General features: G+C 55.5%; 5 protein-coding genes across 6 annotated transcripts; all 5 read right to left on the bottom strand.

The window, feature by feature from the left end:
• Positions 1 to 69: 69 nt before the first annotated feature.
• LOC131102715 (zinc finger protein RFP-like) lies at positions 70 to 5,318 on the bottom strand. Its single transcript, XM_058048202.1, has 13 exons — positions 5,217 to 5,318; positions 3,659 to 3,774; positions 3,181 to 3,594; positions 2,062 to 2,166; positions 1,899 to 1,994; positions 1,596 to 1,829; positions 1,239 to 1,401; positions 1,085 to 1,174; positions 985 to 1,011; positions 876 to 902; positions 613 to 788; positions 396 to 551; positions 70 to 327 (listed from the first exon to the last, which is right to left on the bottom strand). The coding sequence occupies exons 2-13, from the start codon at positions 3,764 to 3,766 to the stop codon at positions 139 to 141; spliced, it is 1,785 nt and encodes a 594-aa protein (XP_057904185.1). The 5' UTR covers positions 3,767 to 3,774; positions 5,217 to 5,318; the 3' UTR covers positions 70 to 138.
• Positions 5,319 to 5,512: 194 nt separating this feature from the next.
• On the bottom strand, positions 5,513 to 8,232 carry utp18 (UTP18 small subunit processome component). Its single transcript, XM_058050199.1, has 13 exons — positions 7,912 to 8,232; positions 7,711 to 7,826; positions 7,527 to 7,619; positions 7,393 to 7,454; positions 7,207 to 7,331; positions 6,985 to 7,110; positions 6,750 to 6,924; positions 6,516 to 6,616; positions 6,358 to 6,448; positions 6,154 to 6,277; positions 5,912 to 6,086; positions 5,703 to 5,845; positions 5,513 to 5,624 (listed from the first exon to the last, which is right to left on the bottom strand). The coding sequence occupies exons 1-13, from the start codon at positions 8,068 to 8,070 to the stop codon at positions 5,600 to 5,602; spliced, it is 1,515 nt and encodes a 504-aa protein (XP_057906182.1). The 5' UTR covers positions 8,071 to 8,232; the 3' UTR covers positions 5,513 to 5,599.
• A 32-nt stretch (positions 8,233 to 8,264) lies between these two features.
• Positions 8,265 to 12,428, bottom strand: LOC131103715 (WAS/WASL-interacting protein family member 2-like). Its single transcript, XM_058050200.1, has 7 exons — positions 12,272 to 12,428; positions 11,780 to 11,851; positions 11,385 to 11,568; positions 10,746 to 11,246; positions 10,491 to 10,676; positions 8,576 to 8,677; positions 8,265 to 8,487 (listed from the first exon to the last, which is right to left on the bottom strand). The coding sequence occupies exons 2-7, from the start codon at positions 11,831 to 11,833 to the stop codon at positions 8,447 to 8,449; spliced, it is 1,068 nt and encodes a 355-aa protein (XP_057906183.1). The 5' UTR covers positions 11,834 to 11,851; positions 12,272 to 12,428; the 3' UTR covers positions 8,265 to 8,446.
• Positions 12,429 to 17,183: 4,755 nt separating this feature from the next.
• On the bottom strand, positions 17,184 to 19,747 carry spns1 (SPNS lysolipid transporter 1, lysophospholipid). The gene is made up of 12 exons (XM_058049821.1): positions 19,552 to 19,747; positions 19,393 to 19,458; positions 19,194 to 19,330; positions 18,965 to 19,116; positions 18,828 to 18,894; positions 18,602 to 18,744; positions 18,385 to 18,537; positions 18,138 to 18,327; positions 18,013 to 18,078; positions 17,845 to 17,943; positions 17,600 to 17,768; positions 17,184 to 17,511 (listed from the first exon to the last, which is right to left on the bottom strand). Exons 1-12 carry the CDS (start codon positions 19,745 to 19,747, stop codon positions 17,441 to 17,443), a joined length of 1,509 nt encoding a protein of 502 aa, XP_057905804.1. The 3' UTR covers positions 17,184 to 17,440.
• Positions 19,748 to 19,861: 114 nt separating this feature from the next.
• On the bottom strand, positions 19,862 to 23,698 carry nfatc2ip (nuclear factor of activated T cells 2 interacting protein). Of its 2 annotated transcripts, XM_058049822.1 has the most exons (10): positions 23,543 to 23,698; positions 23,008 to 23,106; positions 22,884 to 22,935; positions 22,657 to 22,798; positions 22,496 to 22,582; positions 22,194 to 22,401; positions 21,973 to 22,117; positions 21,808 to 21,902; positions 21,587 to 21,736; positions 19,862 to 20,007 (listed from the first exon to the last, which is right to left on the bottom strand). In XM_058049822.1, exons 1-10 carry the CDS (start codon positions 23,552 to 23,554, stop codon positions 19,975 to 19,977), a joined length of 1,023 nt encoding a protein of 340 aa, XP_057905805.1. In that variant the 5' UTR covers positions 23,555 to 23,698; the 3' UTR covers positions 19,862 to 19,974. The 2 variants fall into 2 exon arrangements, with proteins under 2 accessions (XP_057905805.1, XP_057905806.1); XM_058049823.1 differs by lacking the exon at positions 19,862 to 20,007 and having other exon boundaries at positions 21,443 to 21,736; positions 21,862 to 22,117; positions 23,543 to 23,688.
• Positions 23,699 to 23,747: the final 49 nt, after the last annotated feature.

Genomic DNA, 23,747 nt, shown 5'->3' with positions numbered 1-23,747 from the left:
GTATATGTACACATTGACTGCAATATGATTTATGTTGAATAAAATATGAACTTGAACGCGTTGCCATGGTAACAGGCATTCCAATGAAACGTTTAATGGTTTATTCCTCCGACAAAAGAAGAAAGCCCCACCCCCCTCCTAGGTCATGACGACGAGGGGTACCTCCCTGTCCCCGGTGCCCAGCAGGGGGAACATCTGCTCGGTGAACTCGGAGGCAGCGTGGAAGGTGAAGAGCTCCGAGCCCGACTTGACGTTGAAGAAGGACACCTGCCCGGCCTCCACGTCCAGGAACACGCCCACCTGACGCAGCTTGGGTGGAGCCTTCACCTGATGACCACAACAGCGAATGAGAACCTTCCGTGTCGGAGTGGGTGGGCCGCAGGAGGAGGCGGGACCTTAGTGAGCGGGGGCGTGGTGAGTGCTCGCAGTTGGCTGCCGCTCCACCAGATGGCGTAGTAGCGGTTGGAGGGGCTCATGTCGAACAACCCTTTCTTCTGCGCCGACTCGCCGACCACGCCCACCTTCCAGTCCTTGTTCTCGCCCACCAGCACCTGCACACGCACACGCTCACGCTCAGCACACCCGCCACACGGCGCCCCGATGACCTCTCACCTCCCAGTAGTGGCGCCCCGAGCTGAAGCCCTCCTTGGCGAGCACGCAGGACCACACGTCGAAGCGATGAGGACTGTTGCGGTAGAACTGCAACTTCTCGCCACGCTTCACCTGCTTCCTGTCACCAGACAGGATGAGGAAGGGGTACGCCGTCACCGGGTTCAAGGTAACGTCCTCTGCCAGTGACAAGAGCGCCGTGAGGCGGCTAGCGTGAGGCGGCTAGCGTGACCAAGCCGCAGCGAGCCGCGTGATCAAGGCCTCACCTGAGTACACGCGAGCCTTCTTGTGTCCTGCAAGAGCAAAGACACGCCCCCACATCAAAGACACGCCCTCAAAGCAAAGGAGAAAAAGACCACTCGATGACTGACGCACCTGAGACGCCCTTCGCCTTCTTCGTGTCTGCAGGGGAACAGGAAGCACAAGCCAGTCATTTCACAATAAAGGTGCAGCGGCCGGTGGCGACCACACCCACCTCTCAGGGCCCACTGGCTCCTCCTGAAACTGGGGCCACTTCCTCTCAGACTGGCCACGCTCTCCGCAGGCGTCATGTCGCTGGCCGAGACTGCGAGGCAGCACGGATGCCTGTGAGTGGGCGGAGCTACACAGGCCAAAGAAGACTAACTCACAGGAGCCTCTGGAGTAGACGCCTCCCATCCCGATGTCGTCCATCTTGTCCTTGACCTCGGCCAGAGCGGCCTTCACGTCGTCCAGGTGGAAGTGGAGGGCGAAGTCGTCGTCCACGTTGACCGGCTGATCATTCCCCAGTGGAGCCGCCGCCTCCTGGAAGCTCTGGACCGCAACACCACTTCATCCCTGTTCCGCTAACGCAGCTAACGCAGCTAACGCAGCTAACGCAGCTAACGCAGCTAACGCAGCTAACGCAGCTAACGCAGCTAACGCAGCTAACGCAGCTAACGCAGCTAACGCAGCTAACGCAGCTAACGCAGCTAACGCAGCTAACGCAGCTAACGCAGCACCCTCACCTGCAGGAAGCCGATGTGGTCCTGACTGGTGGCCTGGGCCTCCAGCGAGGCCCTCCTGTCCGTCAGCCGGCCGAGCTCCGCCTCCAGGTGGTTGACCAACCCCTCCCCCCTCGACATCACGGCGTCTTGCCGCTGTCGGATCCCGCCCACCACCTGCGAGCGGATCCGGTCCAGAGATGCGGCAACCTCATCCAGCAGGACTTCCACTTCCCCTCGCTCTCTGTCGGCGTAGTTCTGAGGTGACGGGACGCGTTGGCCGTTAATGACATCAGAGTGGGAGGAGCCAACTCTGGAGCGTCTCACCTTCGCCCCCTCCAGTTTCCTCTTCACGTCCGATGCCAGGATCTCTTTCTCCTTGATCCGATCCAAGATGTCCTGCTCCGTCCTCGCCACATGTTTCTACACAAACACACGGTCGGGACAGGAAACAGGAAGTGCATGCAGCAGACAAGATGGCGTCCTCTACCTGCTTGCTGAGTCTCTCCGTTTGGACGGACACAGTCTTGTGTGTTCGATGTTCCTCCAGCACGCAGATGGCGCAGATGCAGCGCTGACATGTCCGACAGTACACCTGCTCAGTGAATGCACCACAGACGTACAATTTACTTCTCCAGCCAGCAGGTACTACTACATACCACCTATGAAGTAATGGTGGTGTAGCATGAAGTACGGTGGTGCGCACCATAAAGTACGGTGGTGTGCACTATGAAGTACGGTGTAGCATGAAGTACGGTGTAGCATGAAGTACGGTGTAGCATGAAGTACGGTGTAGCATGAAGTACGGTGGTGCACCATGAAGTACGGTGGTGTGCACCATGAAGTACGGTGTAGCATGAAGTACGGTGTAGCATGAAGTACGGTGGTGCACCATGAAGTACGGTGTAGCATGAAGTACAGTGGTGCACCATGAAGTACGGTGGTGCACCATGAAGTACGGTGTAGCATGAAGTACGGTGGTGCACCATGAAGTACGGTGGTGCACCATGAAGTACGGTGCACCATGAAGTACGGTGCACCATGAAGTACGGTGGTGCACCATGAAGTACGGTGGTGCACCATGAAGTACGGTGGTGCACCATGAAGTACGGTGTAGCATGAAGTACGGTGGTGCACCATGAAGTACGGTGTAGCATGAAGTACGGTGTAGCATGAAGTACAGTGGTGCACCATGAAGTACGGTGGTGCACCATGAAGTACGGTGGTGCACCATGAAGTACGGTGGTGCACCATGAAGTACGGTGTAGCATGAAGTACGGTGTAGCATGAAGTACGGTGGTGCACCATGAAGTACGGTGCACCATGAAGTACGGTGGTGCATGAAGTACGGTGGTGCACCATGAAGTACGGTGGTGCACCATGAAGTACGGTGTAGCATGAAGTACGGTGGTGCACCATGAAGTACGGTGTAGCATGAAGTACGGTGTAGCATGAAGTACGGTGGTGCACCATGAAGTACGGTGGTGCACCATGAAGTACGGTGTAGCATGAAGTACGGTGTAGCATGAAGTACGATGGTGCACCATGAAGCGGTGTAGGGTGACGTAGGACAAGGCAGGGTCACCACGGGCGTTGCGGTTCCTCTCACCTCCAGCAGGCGGCGGTGTACAGCGCAGGTGCGGCCCCTGAGGGCGTCGTGGGGGTCCATGAGGGTGTGTTTGGCGTAGAAGGGCGTCGTGTGATGCGGCCGCACATGCTCCACGCAGTAGGCGGCCGTGCATGTGAGGCAGGAGCTGACGGCCGGCTGTTTGATTCCGGTGCACACGTCACACCACACCACCTCCTCGCCGGACGCCGTCAGGAAGGGGTTGGTCCCGACGGCCGGCGACCCATTCCCAGCTGGCGCGGAGACACCGGTGGCGCCGTAGCGAGCCATCTTGTAGTTCTCGGTGATGACGGCAAAGACTTTGTTGATGCTGAGCTGCGGCCGCTCGTCATACTGGTGCTTGCACAAGGGACACGTGCACACCGTGCTGGATGCCCAGTAGCCGCCGATGCACGCCTGGAACGACACAGGACGCTTAGCCTGGCCCGCCGCAGCAGGCGCCGCCGCACGGGTGCGGTACCTGACAGAAGTTGTGTCCGCACGGCGTGGAGACGGGATCGGTGAAGAGGTCCAAACAGATGGAGCAGGTCAGCTCCTGCTCGCTGAACAGCTCCGACGCCTCCGCCATCTTGTGTCCTGCCACACAGCGCAGAGTCAGAGGAACATTCCTGACCGCTTGCCGACGCCGTCACGTGACCCGTCTGGCTGTCTCTGATTGGGACAGGTGCGCATGGGGGCGGAGCCGCTTCAGCAGGTAGTGGCGTGTCACGCCTTCGCAACATTCCACGACAGAACCGGTCCGTTGGCTTGAGGACATCGAGTGGGAGGGGCTACGAGCAACTGTCAATCACATCATAGCGACTACGCTGCGTGAAGCCGATCAAACAATGTCCTTGAACGCTTTCCTCCGGATGGGGGCGCCGACATTCCAACATCAGGCCCCGCCTCTTTCTGCTTTGTTTGTGGAACCTATGCCCGTCCGATGGCGGTTCTGTTTGTTGTTAGCTAGCGGTAGCCGTGTGGCCAAGTTTAGCTACTCATGCTAGCCATGGTTGAATTAATATCTTAACAACGTGAGGGCCTTCCTTTAAGCTAGCCATGCTAGCCATGCTTGAATGTATATCTTAACAACGCGAGGGCCTTCCTTTAAGCTAGCCATGCTAGCCATGGTTGAATGTATATCTTAACAACACTGGGGCCTTCCTTTAAGCTAGCCATGCTAGCCATGGTTGAATGTATATCTTAACAACGCGAGGGCCTTCCTTTAAGCTAGCCATGCTAGCCATGGTTGAATGTATATCTTAACAACGTAAGGGCCTTCCTGTAAGCTAGCCATGCTAGCCATGCTAGAATGTATATCTTAACAACGTAAGGGCCTTCCTGTAAGCTAGCCATGCTAGCCATGGTTGAATGTATATCTTAACGACGTAAGGGCCTTCCTTTAAGCTAGCCATGCTAGCCATGGTTGAATGTATATCTTAACAACGTAAGGGCCTTCCTGTAAGCTAGCCATGCTAGCCATGCTAGAATGTATATGTCCACAGCAAGACGACATTTCATGCACGTGTGTTCCAGACGTGTACGTCAATAACCAGTCGTGATCAAATGGAACATTTGTTGTCCCCCCCAAAGCACAGCGCGAACGTTATGCTAGCATGTAGTGACGTTCTGGTGCATGCGGGCTTTGAAGTGGTTTTTTCCCTCCTCTGCTGCCCCCTGCTGGTGTGGAGTGATCACATGACCGCATCACACACGTGCCAGTTAGCCAGGTAGTTTGCTAACAAGTCATTGGAAATGACATGCTAGTTCTGCTGCCCGGTTGGGTTTCTGGGTCGGTGGGAAGCCTCGAGGGGCAAACAGGCAAGCGTCCCTTCAAAATAAAAGTACAGAGCTGCTCGTCCGCGATCATGTTCAGACTTTCAGAATAAAAGATATTTTCTGCACTATATTTCTAGTTTGCCGATATTAAGTTGAAACGTTGGACAGGAAGACGCTCAACACTATAAGATCAGATCTATAAGATAAGAGCTATAAGATAACCGCCACAAATGGAAGTTGTCCAAGTAAAAGTTTCTTACCTGCGCTGAGCGTCACACGTCTTTCTGCTCAGCCTGAAACGCAGGTTTGTTAATGACGACATCGGTGGGCGGGGCCTCGCCAACCCAGCAAAGTCGCCAGGTGAGATAGTTTGCTTGTTGTGACGTCAACCTACCGGGCACGTTCGGCAAATGTTATTTTGGAAGCCTGCTCTCTACTGCCACCTGTGACCGCCTGGCTTATTGCACCCTTTACCGCCTGGGGGGCGGGGGGGCGGGGGGGCTTTTCTGACACGTGCTAACCTGGACTGGAAGACTCAAAGACTAGAAATGAAGAATATTTTCACAAATCTCTTTAATGCAAATAATCCAAAAGAAATATGCGCTTGCTTTCATCATGTTTCCTTCCTTCCTTCCTTCCTTCCTTAGAAACTTGTGTAGTGGAGCAGCCTGGACACACACATGCACACGTGCACACGCACACTTAGTGACGCTGCGGAGAAACAAGCCCGTGATTGGCAGTCTAACCTGAAGAGGGGGGCGTGTCCTTTGTTGTTGGCCAATGAGAAGAAGCCGCTGTGAGGCGAGAAGTGGAGACAGGAAGCTCGGTGGACGCTCTTCCTCTTGGACACGGGAAAGTTGGAGAAGACGCTGAGACTGGCGACGTGGACCTGAGACGCACACCAGCTCATCATCAGCGCCCGTCGTCATCATCATCCTCACCTGAGGGGTCTCACCAGCCGCACGGCTTGATCTTCCGCTCGGGACGCCATGGCGAGGATCTCGGAGGTGGGGTTAAAGGTCAGCGAGGTGGCTGAGGTCAGCAGGTTCATCATGGCCTTCAGAGGCTTGGGATTGGCCGAATTAAGACACGCCTCCTGTGAGTAGACATTGACCACGCCTGCCTGCGAGCTGAAGGACACGAGACGTGACGCCGCCGCGTCCTCATTGGAGGAGAAAAGGAAGGGGTGTGTCCTACCCGCACGCCAGGTACTGTCCGTCAGGCGAGGCGGCGATGGACGTGGCCTTCACGCAGCCTTCATCCGCGAACCTGCTGAGACAACGACTACTGCGCACGTCCCACACGTACACCTCGCCGTCCTCTGCACGCGTGCACGCACACACAGTGTAAGTCACATGACCAACAGGACGATCGCGGTCACGCGCTCGTGCGTCCACTCGCCTGAGTTAGCAAACAGTTTGCTGCCGTCACGACTGAAGGCCACGCCGCTGACGTCGCCGTTCATCTTCACGCTGCTCACCACTTCCTTTGTCTGGGCGCACGCACACTCTTTGGCTGAGCTTTTATTGTGAAGGTCTTCCAAACATGGTGACACTCACCTTGAGCGTGAGCGTGTGCAGGTATCCTCTGCTTCCTGTCAGCAGCAGAGCGCCCCCGTCAGGACACACCGAGAACTCCTTCACGCGGGTCTCATTGAGCCCTGCACGCACGCACGCGCACACGCACGCACGGACACACAAACACACGCACGCACACACACACGCACACATTAGCCACAGGAAGTATGCGCTCCTCCGCGGTATAAACGTGGTGACGCACAGGTGACGTCTGACCTCTGATGGCGTACACAGGTGTGACCCGCCCCTCCATCATGTCGTACACGTAAAACATTTTGTTCTTCAGGCTGGTGGCGATGACGCTGTCGCCATGGCAACTGAAACAAGCCTTGTGGACCGGGAAGCGGTCCAGGTGGACATTCTGGATCTTGGCGTTGGTCTTCCCGTCAACCTGAGGCAGGGCGGCGACGCGTCACTTCCTGTCATCCGCCGCGTGGTGGGGGCGACCTACCTGGAAGAGCGACAGCGAGCAATCCAGGCCCGCCGTCAGGACCACCTGCGCCGTGGGGTGGAACTGGACCGTGGTCAGCTTGCTCGTCGACGGGCGGGCGGCGTTGGCGTGGAGACACGTCTTCATCTGACGACACACGTCACATGACAGCATCAACACCTTTGGTCGCCGTGACGACACCTACCAGGCCCGGGTGGGCGGGGCCACAACATGAGGACGTACTCTAACAATGCCGCCGGGCAACGTGTCTGAAGACGCCACCAAGGTTCCCGTCCTCCTCAGCAGGTCGTCACCCTCGTCTTCCTCCTCCTCCTCCTCATCATCATCATCATCATCATCATCACCATCTGTGCAGACACACACCATCATAAGCACACCCACACAGCAAGTGTGCAAGATTGGTTTTACCGGTTGGCAACTTCCTGTCACACGTGGCCCATGAAGGAGCTCCGCCCATCGCCTTCTGGAACCTGCCACACACACACACACACACACGTCACGACAGGTCTGTGCACGTTACACGCATGCGCACGTGTACTCACTGTTGTCTCATCCTCTGCTGCAGTTTGTGCTTGGTCATGGTGGCCTCGCCTCCTCTCCTCAGGTCGCCATGGAAACGATGCCTCATGTCCACCCTGGCAGCGTGCACGTGCACGGCAATGGGAGGAAGCAAAACAGTCACCCTTGACCGCACGCACGCGCGCACACACACACACACACACTCACTCTTCATCCAGCTCGTCATCTTCATCGAACCAAGCGGCTCGTTTGATTGGTGGGGGCTGGACGCCATCATCATCATCATCATCATCATCACCCCTACTCGGCGTCTCCTCTTTCTCCTATCGCGCACACGTTGGAAAGGTCGCCGTGATGACGTCACCGATCGAACCGATGACGCGAGCTCGCGCGTGTGCTGTCGTTTACCTGCACGGGCACGGCGCCGAGCACGAGCTCCTCCAGATGTCGCACGGCGCGCTCCTGCGCACCGAGTACCGCCAAACTGTCGACGTTTGTCCGCCGGGCGGCCTCCTCCGCCTCCGCCTTCGCGTCGGCCGTGAACGTCCTCTTCTTCCGGGGGGCCATGTTTTTATTCGATCGACGGACGGTGGTTCTGTTCGGAAAACGCCAAAACGTCGCCGCTCGCTCCACTTCTTTACCACCGCTGTTTGCGCACGTGGGAAGAATAACTTCCGGTGACGTCGTTGGCTTCCGGAAAAGGAAGTCGGGCTCGAGACGACCGCTTAAATCCTCCCGCGCCCCCACGCGTTCACCAACGGTAATGCAGGGTTGTTTATTGGAGGATACATCATCACATGACTTCACAACAACTTCAGCCACGTGACCACCGTCACGTCACACCCTTCAAAATAAAAGCTCTTCCATCTTTGTCTTGTGATGCCAAAGAGGACTCATGCCGCCATGACGTGATGATGTCGGGCACGCGTGTCGTCCTGTCGCTTCACCGACCCACGGGGGGCAGCGGGGGTGCCCCCCTCACGGCTGCAACACACACACACACACACACACACACACACACACACACGTTAGCGTGCCACCAAAAGGTGGGACAGGATAAGAGGAATGGAACCTCTGTAGGCCTTGCTGGGGTAGATCTTGGTGAAGTGGCGGTACTCGTCTGGAGGAGGGAAGTCGTCCAGCGGGTGAAACAAATATTTGGACTCAAAGTCCTCTGGGGAGACACACACACACACACACACACACACACACACACGCGCACACACACACACACACACACACACACACACACACACGCACACACACACACACACACGCACACACACACACACACACACACACGCACACACACACACACACACGCACACACACACACACACACACACACCATGACTGTCAGGAAACAACAAACACTGACTGAGGCTGTGTCTCAACGACTGCACTTACATACTTACTGAGTGCACTTTACTGAGTGCACTAAGACCCCCCACCATTTTCAATGGAATGTCTGGGATTTCTGAGCGCACCTAAATGCAACACATTCACCCTGGCATGAAAAATGAATATTATGAATATTATTCCCTGGTCTTCCTGCATCGTTGGAGCGGACAGGAAGCTGATTTCATCACATGGAGAGATGGTTGGGGAGATGATGGTGAGGAGCAGTTTCATTGTCTACCTTCAACTGCACTTTGTGTTTGTGTGAGGAGTTGAAGGACAGCGGTTCTTCAGAGTTCCTTCACATCTCATCCAGATCCAAGCTCAGGTGCTGTCACCTCACATGGGCCATCCTTCTGGGCAAGTCTTCCTGAGTAGGATCTCATGCTGCAGCCCAGCAGCACTGATTTACACCACGCCCTATAAACACCTCGTGCTCACACTTGGGAGTGGCCATGAATGCACCGTGTGTTGAGAAGACTACAGAAGACCTGTTCTTGGCAGGTGGACATGTACATGTATATACACATGTATATACACAGTACCTGTACATACAGTACACATACATACAGTACATACAGTACACATACATACAGTACATACTGTACACATACATACAGTACATACTGTACACATACACCCATACATACAGTACACATACATCCATACATACAGTACACATACATCCATACATACTACAGTACACATACACCCATACATACTGTACACATACATACAGTACATACTGTACACATACATACAGTACATACTGTACACATACACCCATACATACAGTACACATACATCCATACATACAGTACACATACATACAGTACATACTGTACACATACACCCATACATACAGTACACATACATCCATACATACAGTACACATACATCCATACATACAGTACACATACATCCATACATACTACAGTACACATACACCCATACATACAGTACACATACACCCATACATACTACAGTACACATACACCCATACATACTACAGTACACATACACCCATACATACAGTACACATACATCCATACATACTACAGTACACATACATCCATACATACAGTACACATACATCCATACATACAGTACACATACATCCATACATACTACAGTACACATACATCCATACATACTACAGTACACATACATCCATACATACTACAGTACACATACATCCATACATACTACAGTACACATACATCCATACATACTACAGTACACATACATCCATACATACAGTACACATACATCCATACATACAGTACACATACATCCATACATACAGTACACATACATCCATACATACAGTACACATACATCCAGACATACTACAGTACACATACATCCATACATACAGTACACATACATCCATACATACAGTACACATACATCCATACATACAGTACAAATACATCCGTCAGTACACTGACTGAAGTGTGGAAGTGGAAGTGAACATGTGGAAAACGGCCTCAGTGGGTGTGTGTGGGTGTGGGTGTGGGTGTGGGTGGGTGTGGGTGGGTGTGGGTGGGTGTGGGTGGGGCCACTGGCGGCTTAGAGGAAGAACTCACCAATCAACGAGGACGTGACGGATGACAAGGAGGCGTGTCCATGGTGGAGAGGAGGGGGGGGCGGGGGGGGAGCAGCCGGGGTGCGAGTAGGCGGGGGAGGAGGCTTTCCCCTTGTGGGGGGGTCAGAAGAGAGGGAGGGGCTACCCGGTGCTCTGCACGGAGGAGGGGGCGGAGCCTCTCTGCTTGCTGATAGGAGATGAGGGGTCACGTGACTGAAAAGAGGAAACAAGATGGAGGAGGAAGAAAAATCCTCACCTGTTCCTCTTCCGGGAGGGGGTGTCGGCCTCTGGCCTCCCAGCTGGGATGAACTGGGGGAAGGAGGGGGCGGTGGAGGGGCGGGCCCCCTGGTGGGGGTGTGGCCTCCTGGCAAGGGGGCGGCCCTCTTGTTGCTGAGCGAGACGTCGGTGAGGCGGTAGGCCGGTGGGGTCGGGGCCAGGGACGAGGACGAGGGTGGGTTTCCTCCCGTGGTGGGGGGCCGTCTGCTGTAGCCGGGCGAGGGCGGCGTGGGGGGATTGCCGGGAGTCGGAGTGGGGGCGGTTTCTGTGTGGTAAGCAGAAGAGGGAGGGGAAGGCGCGTTGCCACGGCGACTCACAAGCGCTTGGGGAAGGGGGTCAGGGGAGGAGCCTGCAGAGGGGCCGGGGGGTGAAGAGGAGGCTCGCCTTTGCTGAGGAGAGGGGCTTTGTGTGTTGTCATGGCGATAGTCGGGCGGGAGGGGCGCCGTCGCACGAGTGGAGGCGGAACGAGCGCATCCTCGGCCTGCAGGGACGAACAAGGACGCTGTCAAAACACAAACGGGGACCGGGCGAGGACCATCAGTCGTCCTGGACCCCTGCCCCCGCTGGATGAGGTTACCGAGGCAACACCCGGTCACAGCGTGAAGGAACTTTCCCTTACCGCTGTCAGAGGGCGCCCCCTGCTGCTGGTGGAGGTACTGGTAAAGGCGGATGTAGGGGTGGTCCGTCGGGGGGGGGCGGCTCTTGTCATCCAGCAACGGCGCGCTGCGGTCGTTCACCTGCGCCACCTTCCTCAGCCTGGCGCCTTTACAGATGTCAGACAGCAGGGCGCCACACCCGTTCACCTGCACCGTTCACATCAATCAGTAACCCTAACCCTGAAACCCTAACCCTGAAACCCTAACCCTGAAACCCTAACCCTGAAACCCTAACCCTGAAACCCTAACCCTGAAACCCTAACCCTGAAACCCTTAAACCCTTAAACCCTAAAACCCTAAAACCCTTAAACCCTAACACCCTATAACCCCTGGCAATCAGTACCAGTGGAATGCATACCTGGCTGGAGGCGGGCGGGGGTCCGCCAGAGGGAGGAGGTGGAGGGAGGGGCATCGTGCTGCATTCACAGACCTGACAAGACAACAGTCAGCATCAGCTTTTCAAAATAAAGCCATAGACATGACACAGCCAGAACCTTCCAGAATTTGCCTTATTTTTAGACGCGCGCACGCGCATACACACACACGCGCACACACACTGCTTCTCGAAGCTTCCGGTGCTAATCGTGCCATCTTGAAACCGGAACCTGGTGACGATCTTTATCACTGGAGCAGCCCCCCTTTCCTCCGAACACACGCACGCGCGCGCGCACACACACCGTCTTTATAAATGCATTTCCGGCCACACAATCGCAATGCTAAGTGATGACGATGACGAAGTGAAGATGGGTTATTAGCACAGCAAGCTAACATACGAGCTAGCGTCCACGCAGCGTTTGCGTCCACGCGAACGTACGCTATATCACGTGCAGAAAGGTGCTCGCAAACATACCTGTGCGCGTGCCCGCAGCCCGTGTGCTCGCGCCTAGCGTGCGCATGCTCAGCTTTGAGGACCGTTAGCTCTGAGGCTAGCGGCTAGCCTTTTGCTTCTGCTGACGACAACCGCGGCGCCCCGACAAGTCAGTGACGCCCAGCATGCGACATCGGTCGTCACGTGACCTGGTTCCTCCCGACACTACGGTGGCCGAGAAAGCTCACACGCCTTCACGCTTGATAAACGACAAAGTTTGTAGTCCGATGCTGTGCTTTAGCATTATGACACACACGTAGGGGATACACTGACGTAGTAAACGAGTACATAGACACGTACTGATGGAAACCAGCACATAGACACGTACTGATGGAAACCAGTACATAGACACGTACTGATGGAAACCAGTACATAGACACGTACTGATGGAAACCAGTACATTTAAACACTCCAAGAAACGCTAAACTTTTGTTGTTGAGCTCAACTCCCGTTTCTCTGAAATATTCTTGCTAAACGTGGAGGTGAGCCACAGTCGCCGACGCTTCAGTAAGACAAGCAGCTATTGGCTGTCCTAGAATGAGGCTAATTTGCATATGATTAGCACCAGATGCTGAATGGAGGAGGAGGACCTCGGAGCAGACAAAAGAGCAGAAACACCTTGATCACGATTTCATTCTTGGTTAGCTCATTTCAAATCGGCCATCAATTGATCTGAATACAAACAATCGGAATGTTTTATCTCCACCTTGGACTGTGTAGCTAGGACCAGAGCTTTGCTCGGTTCTTCCATCACGCTGACGGTGAAGTGAGAGTCCCGCTTTGGGGCGGGGCCACCTCTCAGCAGCACCCCCACGAAGGGCAGATGCTCAGGTGCGTTCCCTGTGGAGTCCCCAGGCGGCGGCCAGCCGATTAGTGGAGAAAATGTTGGCAGGTTGGCAGGTCAGCTGTGGTTGCGGCGGCGGACATGAAGGTTTGGCCAAGAGGCGTCGGACCTTTATTGGCGTTTCTTCTGCTGCACATCCTGCATGTCGCCGCCGTTTGCGTCGTTGGGGTGTGTCCGCCGCGGCGTGTTCCTCAACGCTTCTGCTTGTGTTCCGAGGCAAAGTGGAGCTACGTCGCCCATGAAAGCAGGAAGTACGCATGTAGGTCTATGTAGGTCACGTGGTTGCAACACAACATTTCACAGGTGGCCACAGTAAAAGGTCGCCGTGGCGTTGCCGTTGGCTGTGCTGCCCAATAGCGTGCCAGGCCTTTGGAGACGTGTGATGAACACCCGTGCCAGGAAAGCACACATCCTGGCGGGCCTTTTACTGTGGCCAGCCGAAGGCCCGCCCCCGGGGGGCTGACTCCTGCTGGGACAGTCTTGGAGTTGATGGAAGTTGGAGCGATGGAAGAAGAGCACGGCGGTACCGGACATGGAGACGGAGAGGGGCGGAGCCACGACGGTGTGACGTGTCTGATGAGTTCCAGGGCGGGGCTTGGATGGCCGAGTCAAACGGTGTGGAAGGGGTTGCCAGGTCCAGCCTGGATCCAGCCTTGAAGATCAGCGGGTGCTCCACGAGCCTCCCCGGCTCCTCCCATCAGGCACTGGCCTGCAAGGCAAAGTCGCCATGTCTGATTCCGCCCCTAGGATGACTGACAGCACAGGCGCACATACGCTCGGTTGATTGACGTAGTTGCCCTCGCCTTCGCCATCATCTTCATCGCTTTGGGACGACGTCTCTCCTGGCAGGAAACAGGAAGTAGTGAGGGACGCCATGCGATGCCCTTCCTGTTTGCCGCCCTTGGTGCGGCTGACATCAGCCAGGAAGAGGAAACACGGAACTCACCACTCGGGGGCGGGATCACATCCAGGTAGTCTCTGTGGTCTGAGGAGGAAAGGGGGTCAGCGGCGCCACCTGCTGCTCATATCAGCACCCTTCACAAGCTTCCCGCCACTCACCTGTCGGCACGTTGATGTATTCGTGGAGGACCCCTGCCGGCCACGCCCACCTCATTAAATGACACCGCAAACAGAAAAGCAAAATGGCGGCAAAAGACCCTACCTGAGCTGGGCGTGGATGCTGCACTACGATTGGTCGGAGCAGCTTGGTCTTCAGGCAAGACAACTCTGCAGGAAGGAGGAGAGGAAGAGGAAGAGGAAGAGGAAGAGGCGGCGCACGGAGCTGCCTGAGAAGCAGGAAGTACTTACACGTAGTCCTCAGCAAAGCATTGTGGGCGCTCCAGTCCTGCAAACAAAGCAGCGTTAGCGTGCGTCCTGCCGTGGCCACAGGGGGCAGCGTTGAGCGGCACCTCACCCTCCTGGGAATTCTCGTAGCTGATGTTACTTTCTGGAGGACCGCAACAAAACATCAATAGTCTGCTAAACGCCACACGCCACACGCCACACGCCACACGCCACACGCCAAACGCCACACGCCAAACGCCATCCCCAACTCATCTCACCGCTTTGTGTCGACGTTACAGATCGGCGGGTGCGCTGACTTCCTGGACCTGAAGAACGAGCCCTGAAGAAGAACATCACAGACTTGTGACGTTCCTGGTTGGCAGCCAAGACATGGGGGCGGGGGGGGGGGGGGGTACTCACATAGGTGACAACGGGTCAGAGGTCACACTGGTTGTCAGCAGATCTGCAAGTCATCAAAATGTTGACGCTAACTGGCGCTAAGCTAGCTGTTAGCTAGCCACGAGCTCGGAAGGACTTACGTGGACGGACGAGTCGGAACTCGGTGGATCTGCGAGGCAGAGACAAAGACTGTGGTGACCTTCTTTATTTATCTCAAGCTGCTGCAGCCGAAGGGAACTCACGGGATGTACTCGTCTGTGGCGTCGCCCTGGATGGAAACTGGGAACACCAAAGACAAAAAGTGGCGTTCAGTTCAGCGGCGACAGGAAGTGAAAGAAAGTTTTCACATCAGCGCACCCGGCGGTCCGTTCCTCAGGCAGTCCACGCACGCCAGCGCCAGAAGCACGGCGCACACCAAGATGGCGACGGCAGTCAGCAGGGGGCCATCCATGGCGCACCTGAGGAGAGACCTCGAGTCCACCTCGCACAGGAAGTGAAAGCCCCAAACACAAACCTGCCACAAACACGACACGTGCGTCTCACGCGGCCATCTCGCACGCCCCAAGATGCTGCTGCACAGGAAGTGACTGGATGACTTCCTGTTCGTCTGGGAAGGGCGGGAAGACACCCATCTGCACGCCAACCAAAGACGTGTCTTCTAGCTCGCCTCTGATGCCTCGTCTGGTGTGCCCGCCTCCACATCCACTTCCTCCTCCGCTCAGCCAATCAGCTGCTCACCTGCCTTTCCCGCCACAAACGCACTTTCAACCAATCACAAGCTTCTGCCATTCCTTGTCCCGCCTCCAAACAGGAAACCACATCAAGGCCACCGAGGCGGTGGAGGATGTGCGACTTCAACCATCACATCGCGACACAATAACACACTGTTAGCACACACTATACACACACACACCAGCAATAGTACACCAATACCATAATACACCAATACACTAGCAATAATACACCAATACACTAGCAATAATACACCAATACCATAATACACCAATACACTAGCAATAATACACCAATACGCTAATACACTAATATTGATACACCAATACTAACACACCAACACTAATACACTGATGCTACTACACTAATATTGATACACCAACACCAGTACAGTTATACTACTACACCAATACTATTGCACAGATACTACAACATCAACACTATGAAGTAGTAGTGTTTCTTGGTATGTGGTGTGTATACTAATGTAGAGTAGTGTAATTGGTGCTAGTGTAGTGTAGTTGTGTAGTTGGTGTGTATAGTAGTGTTTGTGTGTATACCATGGTTTAGTACGTCCCAGTAGGGCGTCCTGGTTCCTTGTGATGCTGTGGGCAGGAGGGCATCGGGGAAGGGAGGAGTCATCTACTGCATTCCTTAGAAGGGGGTCTCCATTTGATGGACCTTCTTTTACCCCCCCCCCCCCCCCCCCCGTTGACGGTCATGTCATTCATTTGCATGTTATGGAGGATTGTTCCTGACGCCTCGCATACTCTTTGTTGTCTGAACCCTTGGTTTGGTCATCAAAAGGGCCAGTTATGGATTTATGTCAGGTATTCTATTTCCTACCATTTTTTCAGTGTATACTAGTCCAGTGTAGGGTGTATACTAGTCCAGTGTAGGGTGTATACTAGTCCAGTGTAGGGTGTATACTAGTCTAGGGTGTATACTAGTCCAGTGTAGGGTGTATACTAGTCTAGGGTGTATACTAGTCCAGGGTGTATACTAGTCCAGGGTGTATACTAGTCCAGTGTAGGGTGTATACTAGTCCAGTGTAGGGTGTATACTAGTCCAGTGTAGGGTGTATACTAGTCCAGTGTAGGGTGTATACTAGTCCAGTGTAGGGTGTATACTAGTCTAGGGTGTATACTAGTCTAGGGTGTATACTAGTCCAGTGTAGTGTGTATACTAGTCCAGTGTAGGGTGTATACTAGTCCAGTGTAGGGTGTATACTAGTCCAGTGTAGGGTGTATACTAGTCCAGTGTAGGGTGTATACTAGTCCAGTGTAGGGTGTATACTAGTCCAGTGTAGGGTGTATACTAGTCCAGTGTAGGGTGTATACTAGTCCAGTGTAGGGTGTATACTAGTCTAGGGTGTATACTAGTCTAGGGTGTATACTAGTCCAGTGTAGTGTGTATACTAGTCCAGTGTAGTGTGTATACTAGTCCAGTGTAGGGTGTATACTAGTCCAGTGTAGGGTGTATACTAGTCTAGTGTAGGGTGTATACTAGTCCAGTGTAGGGTGTATACTAGTCCAGTGTAGGGTGTATACTAGTCTAGGGTGTATACTAGTCCAGTGTAGGGTGTATACTAGTCCAGTGTAGGGTGTATACTAGTCCAGTGTAGGGTGTATACTAGTCCAGTGTAGGGTGTATACTAGTCTAGTGTAGGGTGTATACTAGTCCAGTGTAGCGTGTGTGAGTACAGGAAGGCGCGAGGAGAATTGGCTGATGTTTATTGGCTAAAGGGGACAAGGGGACAAGGGGACAAGGGGACAAGACAGGAAGTTGTGAGATAAAAGACGGTGGATAAAAAGTGACGTGAGGCTCCAAGGAAAAGATAAAAACAAAAGAAAAGCGGAAAGGGAAAAATGGCCGCCACGTCGTCCCAATGTGCATCAAATCAGAACACTGGAGACGGGGACCCGAGCGGAGCGCCCGCTTTTCGGCACCAGGATGGGCTGGTCGTCTGGGGAGAGAAGAGGACAGGGGGATGGGGGGGGGGGCTGTCATGTGATGCACGTAGCGTGTGCGTGCGTCAGGAGGAGAGGCGGCACCTGTCGGGAGCAATTTCTCCGCTCGATGGCGATCTCTTTCGATGAAGAGGGCGGTGGCCAGGAAGAAAGCTCCGCCCCCCACGGCCACAAAGCAGCAGAGCAGCAGAGCCAGCTGCAGAGAGCGGAAGTGCCACAGGAAGGAATCGTTCCGACTCAGCGCGTCAGACACCTGAAAGATGGCGGCAAACACTGAGCTGCAGCCTGGCTCCTCCCCCCCCCCCAGGTGTGCGTAAGTGTGCGCGTACCACTCCTATCAGATAAGGACTTCCCGCATCTCCCAGAAGATGCGAGATGACGATCTGCAGGGCTTCTGCGGTGGAGCGCCGCGTGGGAACGACCACGTACTGAGAAGAGGAGGAGAAGACTTGAAGAAGAAGAAGGACGAGAAGAGCGACAGAGATGATGCTCCTCACCAGAAGAATGTCAGCCACGATGGCCCAGTTCATGGACAGGAAGCTCTCTCCCAGGAAAATGAAGACCTGCCGGGTTTAGCACGTTAGCGCCAGCGGGAGGACGAGGAAGGGCGAAGAGGACTCACGTAGGTGGCGACGGTGCTGGCCTCCGCAAACACGATGGCCAGGTAGAGGAAGGGCGCCGACAGCAGCAGGCCGGCGGCACAGACCAGCGGATCGGCTCGGGGCGTCCTGGTCCTGAGCAGCCGACTGGCCTGCACGCCGCTGGCCACGCCCAGCACGCCCGTGACGCATGTGACGGCGCCAAACACGAGACTGACGGGGAGAACACACGCTGGTGACGGCGCTCTGCCCCGGCGTGACGCGGCTCACCTGTCAGACGACGGGCAGTGGCCCTCCACGCAGGGCGCTCGCTCGCCCGTGAACACGGCCGCCCTGAAGAGGAAGGTCGGCGCCCACAGAGCCAGCGAGCCGGTGACGAAGGCCACGGCCGTGAAGCCCAGGGTGGACAGGATGAAGCTGGTGCTGCGGCCACAGCGACAACCTTTTAGTTGGTGGCGTGTTTGGGGCGTCGCCGCCGTGGACTTACTTGCCGCTCAGCGCCCGCAGGTCCATCAGCCAGCTGCTCCGCTGGAGGTCGTGGTGGGCCCGGGCTTCGATGGCGCCTCGCTTGGGCTCCTGGACCACCAAGAGCAGCAGCAGCACCGCCACCAGACCCAAGACCGGCGTCACCTGATGCACAGGAACGGAAGCTCAGCGCACGTGCACACGCACATGCACGGTCACAGGCGCACGGTCACGCCCATCAAACCCACCCGCAGCGCCCAGTGCCAGTCCTGCATCAGGTTGCTGACTTGCGAGCCCACGATGTAGCCCAGACCGCTGGCGGCGACAAGAAGACAAAACGTGAGCGGCGCGTGTCCACGTGCGCGCTGAGCCAAGCTCCGCCTACCTGCCCACCGGGATGGCGAAGTAAAAGATGGACAGCATGTTGGTCCTGGTCTCCTTGACGTAGAGGTCGGCGATGATGGTGGGGGCGATGGTGGAGTAGCTGGCCTCGCCCACGCCCACCAGGCCGCGGGTCAGCAGTAGCGCCCAGAAGTGCTGCGGCACAAGAAGACCAGTCAGGAGCCTGGACACGCCCACCACTTCCTGCTCATGTGGCCGGGGGCGGCGCTCACCTCCCTGGGCGTGTAGGAGCTGGCCAGCGTCACCAGAGACCAGAAGGTGATGCCGGCGCTCATGATCCACTTCCTGTTGTACCTGTCGCCAAGGTAACCAAAGAGCGGCGCCAGGAACATGTAGCTGCAGATGAAGACTGGAGCAAAACAGGAAGTGACATCACCGACAGCCCGCCCATCGCCAGCCGTGTTCTCTTACCCGTTTGGAGCAGACCCGATTTGCCGTCGTCGATTGCGAAGTAATGCTCGATGTCGGGAAGAACGCCTGGCGGACAAAGGACAGCGTGAGGGCCTTGCGGAGGGCCTTGCGGGCGCACGGTCAGGCGCCGCCGCCGCCGCCGCCGCCGCCGCCGCGTACCTGCCACGGTGAACCTGTCCATGTAGTTGAGCAGGTTGATGTAACTCAGGATCAACACCGTCAGCACCGCACGCGCTCCTGACACGCCGCTGACAGGCTCCTCCCTCTCGGTCGCCGCACCTTCCTCCGCGCCCTCCACCTCGCTGTCATCCGAGAACAACGCCGCCGAGTCTGACGCCGGCGCGTCCAGGGACATGGCGGCCGCTGCAGGCACAGGAAGTGGACTTTATCGACGACGGCGGTGAGCCGGCGGGCGTACCTAATAAAGTGGCCAGAGGGCGTACGGTCTTGAGGGAAGGATCTGCAAGACGATTGGACGATGTGCCGTCAGAGCGCTGCACAGGAAGAGGAAGTATTCCTGATGAGATCCAAACTTTCACTCGATCGTCTTCCTCCACCGAGCATATGAGCGGCAGCTGTCAATCATTCACGTGGCGCCTCACTCCGTCTGCCTTTCTGTGACCACAGAAAAAGAGGACATCTCAAAAATGGACATACACGCATACTGCAGGTATGGACTAGGGACTATGGACTAGGGACTAGGGACTATGGACTATGGACTATGGACTAGGGACTAGGGACTATGGACTATGGACTATGGACTATGGACTAGGGACTATGGACTATGGACTATGGACTAGGGACTAGGGACTATGGACTATGGACTATGGACTAGGGACTATGGACTATGGACTATGGACTAGGGACTATGGAGACACAGGATAATGAAGTAGGGCGCCGTGTCTTCAAGGCCTGGTCTCCTTCAAGGTTTGGAATGAGCAGCAGAGCAGAGGACCAAACATGGACGTGGTCTTCTCCCTGATGGCCATGATGGCTTCCAAGGCTCCTGGCATGACAAGGAGATCCCACCTGAGATGTTTTCCACCACCATGATGGAGCTTCAGGTCGCACAGGGGCATCAAACGGCAGGCAGGCAGGCGGTCCCTCACAACCGAAGGCCCCGGTCTGTGCGGTCCTGACAACGCCGCACTTCACCAAGAGGAATGACCTCACTCTCGGACCATCCTGCGTCTTCCCCTCGTCTCAGTCCAATGGAGAACATTTGGGGGGGATTTACCAAAATGGCCGTGGGCTCCAGACAGCGACGCCAACATTGCCACCAGCCTCCTGGCAACGCTGGCATCACACACGCCAAAGCCGTGTTTCACCTCGTGAGGAAGAATGGGGCTTGTCATCCTGTTTAGGGGGGGGGGGGGGGTTGGGAGCTATGGTCTTGAACGTTTGCAATACATTTCCTCCTCAAACGTTGCCTTCGCCTCACTCCCGTTTCTTCCTTCTTGTCAGAAAGATTCCCGACTAAGAGTTGGGAAAAGCAGGCCTCGTGTTAAACCAGCTGACGACTTTGTCCGTCACGTGACCAACCACCGCGGTGGCCTAGCGTCCCTGACCCCGACCCTAACCAAGTGACGTCACACTGTTCAAACGGACTATCAGAACTAAAAAGGAAGACGACCGAGTGCGCCTTAAATGGTCTATCGTCGTCTAAACGTCAAACGTGAAACTTAGCGAGCAGCGGTTTGTTGCCGAGTGGCGTTGAGAGACTTGTTTACCTCGCAAGATGGCTCCGACGATGAGATTAGTCTCCACTTCCGGTTCAACCTTGGCCTCTCGCGCGCACAAGTCCTTTAGGGTGTCGCCTCCAAGTTGGCCACTCGATGACTTTTAAGGATGAAACTTGTCAAACCCCGATGCCATGTTTGCTGCCGCCATGACACTAGCTAACTTCCGCTCCGCAGCTCACATGACGCCGTCACGTGTCAGCACAGAGCCAATCACATGGGCAGTCATCTTTCCAAAATAAAAGCAACACGAAGCTGTTTCTTTCCTGACCGATGGGATTCTTTTGGCTTCAGGGATGACACGCAAAAGTACAGCAAATGATTTATTCTCTTAAATGGGAAGGAAAATGACAAATGGCGTTTTCCTTTCTTTCTACGGCATTTAAAAGTCAAGTTATTTCATTATCATTTATCATTCATTTGGGCTTTTCTTTTGACCAGCTTCACATCCACACCTCAATGATGTCGCCGTCCTCCATGTCCAGCTGTGCAGGCGTCTGATTGGCCGTCACCCTGCGGCCATCAAAGTGAAACTCCACCTTTTTGGCAGCGCCGGCGGGCATCGATGACACGTACTGCGAAAAGACGGAGCCGAGCTCCTCCTCCTACAACGCAACATCACCGTTAGCCCCCAAAGCTAGCCTGAAGCCAACGCGCTGCAGAGGCGCCGACTGACTTTGTGCACGGAGAAGTCACGCGTGGCGCCTCGCTCTTTGCTCTGCAGACGAACCGTGATGCCGCCGCGCTGCTCCGTCGCCATGACAACACACTCTGCAAAGCCAGCGACAGTCCAGCCCTCGTAGCAACACTGGTGGCGGAGGCGGCGTGTCACATGACCTACCCAAGATGTCGGCGATGCCGAGGCCCAGCTCGCCGAGGCTGGCGTGGCCGGGAAGCTCCGCCTCCTCCCTCAGCAGCAGCAGGCGGTGCCTGGGCACCTGAAGGATGGCCGACAGCTGGCTGGCGACCTCGCCCACACACGTCGTCTGGGACGCACAGACACCGCATTTTCAGGCGGGAAGAGTGAGACGCGCGTGGGCGTGGACGTGGGCGCGCTCGTACCGACAGCACAGGAAGCTTGTAGACGTCCGTGCGACATCGCACCTTCAGACGCCATTCCTGTGCCCGCCCATCACGTGGCTCCGCCTCCACGATCACCACATCGTCCTGGTCTTCCTCGGGAATGCCACGCCGCCGCCGTCTGAGCCCCACGTCCCGCCCCTCGGGCGAGAGGGCGGCGTTGATGGCCCGCAGCTTCCTGTCCACTTCACTGACACACACGTGATCACGTGTGTGATCACGTGTGTGTTCACGTGTGTGTTCACGTGTGCGCGTACATGCGTGTGTGTGTGTGTGTCACTCACTTGATCTTCTTCTGGATATTTCTGGATTGCTTTTGCACGGGAATCTCTGCTGGGGGAGGGGGAGGAGACAGCGAGCGGGACCCTGGCCTGGCCGACACAGGTTAAGTGTGTGTGTGTGTGTGTGTGTGTGTGTGTGTGTGAGTGTGTGTACGCGATCTTACTTGTCTCTGCTGTCGTCCACCAGTTGCACTTCCTGTTCCTCCTCGGAGTCACTGAGCACGATGGCGGCCCCTCTCGTTGCTCCACCCCACATCTCCAACCACAGACCGTCCCCACCGCCGCCGCCGCCGTCGTCGTCATCGTCTGCAGGGGAGAAAAAAATGATGTGAAAAGCAGATTCCAGCTTTGCAACGTCCTGGATGACCTTTAACCCTTTGACCTGTTCTACCTTTTCCTGTCAAGGCAGGAAGCTCCGCCTTCAGACTCAGACTGCTGTTGACCTGAAACATGGCAACAATGTCACAAAACGCCCTGGATGAACGCCCCCCCCCCTTCCCCACCCCCCCCCACACCTTGTTGGAGTAGACAGGCACGGGGACGATGGCTGACGGGTCGAGGATGCGGCGGCGTTTGGGCACCGGCTTCGCCACGGATACTTCGCTGTCAGAGAGCTGGCAGCACACAGGAAGTCACCGATGACGTCACATAGATGAAAGGATGCTAGTCTGACGCCATGCGCGGGAAGCGCTTGGGCTCAGCTCTTATTTTGAAAACCGCACAACACCAAGTGTTCGGACGCGCTCATCGTGCACAAAACAATGATCGATCACGTGATAGCTAGCTAGCTAGCGAGCTAACTGGCCCTGCCATTGATAAACCTGTCCAAAGACAACGAGGCCGTACATATTCCGACATAAAACCAAGTCCAGCATTTCTCCTGCAGTCAGTCGAGGATAAAATGTGGTTTTGAAGAAACGCCGCTACTAACTTCTCTTAATTACTTCCGCAAGTTTGTCGAAGGCCGCTCAGACTAAACACTAAAGCCTTTCACACTTTGACGTCGTTCTAATGCTTTTAATCGCCAAACGGCGGACGTGTGGCACTCACCGCGTCCGCCATGTTTGTTCCTCGTCACTGCTGCATTCAGGGACCGTAGGACTTCAGCCGATCGTCTTCAGTCGCACGCCGCTGACATCCCAGTACTCGTATTCATGATCATGGAACGTGGCGGCAACATCCGCACCGCCGGCAAAACGTTTCTACGAAAAGTAGATGGAAGATGACATTGAAGTCACACGATAGCATTTCATCA

The sequence above is a fragment of the Doryrhamphus excisus genome, chromosome 15, assembly GCF_030265055.1.
Source record: "Doryrhamphus excisus isolate RoL2022-K1 chromosome 15, RoL_Dexc_1.0, whole genome shotgun sequence".
Taxonomy (NCBI): Eukaryota; Metazoa; Chordata; class Actinopteri; order Syngnathiformes; family Syngnathidae; genus Doryrhamphus; species Doryrhamphus excisus.
The sequence above is the reverse complement of the archived record's forward strand: the minus strand, read 5'-3'. Positions and strand labels throughout refer to the sequence as shown.

Coding starts and splice junctions, on each gene's coding strand:
- LOC131102715 (XM_058048202.1), bottom strand. CDS start 3,766: ATGGCGGAGGCGTCGGAGCTGTTCAGCGAGCAGGAGCTGACCTGCTCC. Junction 3,595..3,658: donor GCGGACACAACTTCTGTCAG/GTACCGCACCCG, acceptor GTGTCGTTCCAG/GCGTGCATCGGCGGCTACTG. Junction 1,012..1,084: donor GAGCCAGTGGGCCCTGAGAG/GTGGGTGTGGTC, acceptor GTTCCCCTGCAG/ACACGAAGAAGGCGAAGGGC.
- utp18 (XM_058050199.1), bottom strand. CDS start 8,070: ATGGCCCCCCGGAAGAAGAGGACGTTCACGGCCGACGCGAAGGCGGAG. Junction 7,455..7,526: donor CAGCAGAGGATGAGACAACA/GTGAGTACACGT, acceptor TGTGTGTGGCAG/GTTCCAGAAGGCGATGGGCG. Junction 6,278..6,357: donor CAAACTGTTTGCTAACTCAG/GCGAGTGGACGC, acceptor GCACGCGTGCAG/AGGACGGCGAGGTGTACGTG.
- LOC131103715 (XM_058050200.1), bottom strand. CDS start 11,833: ATGCCCCTCCCTCCACCTCCTCCCTCTGGCGGACCCCCGCCCGCCTCC. Junction 11,569..11,779: donor CCCCGCCCGCCTCCAGCCAG/GTATGCATTCCA, acceptor TGAACGGTGCAG/GTGAACGGGTGTGGCGCCCT. Junction 11,247..11,384: donor GGGGGCGCCCTCTGACAGCG/GTAAGGGAAAGT, acceptor TCGTCCCTGCAG/GCCGAGGATGCGCTCGTTCC.
- spns1 (XM_058049821.1), bottom strand. CDS start 19,747: ATGTCCCTGGACGCGCCGGCGTCAGACTCGGCGGCGTTGTTCTCGGAT. Junction 19,117..19,193: donor GCTCCTACACGCCCAGGGAG/GTGAGCGCCGCC, acceptor CTTGTGCCGCAG/CACTTCTGGGCGCTACTGCT. Junction 18,328..18,384: donor CACTGCCCGTCGTCTGACAG/GTGAGCCGCGTC, acceptor TCTCCCCGTCAG/TCTCGTGTTTGGCGCCGTCA.
- nfatc2ip (XM_058049822.1), bottom strand. Junction 22,799..22,883: donor TCCTGCCTTGACAGGAAAAG/GTAGAACAGGTC, acceptor TCTCCCCTGCAG/ACGATGACGACGACGGCGGC. Junction 21,737..21,807: donor GTGACTTCTCCGTGCACAAA/GTCAGTCGGCGC, acceptor GTTGCGTTGTAG/GAGGAGGAGCTCGGCTCCGT.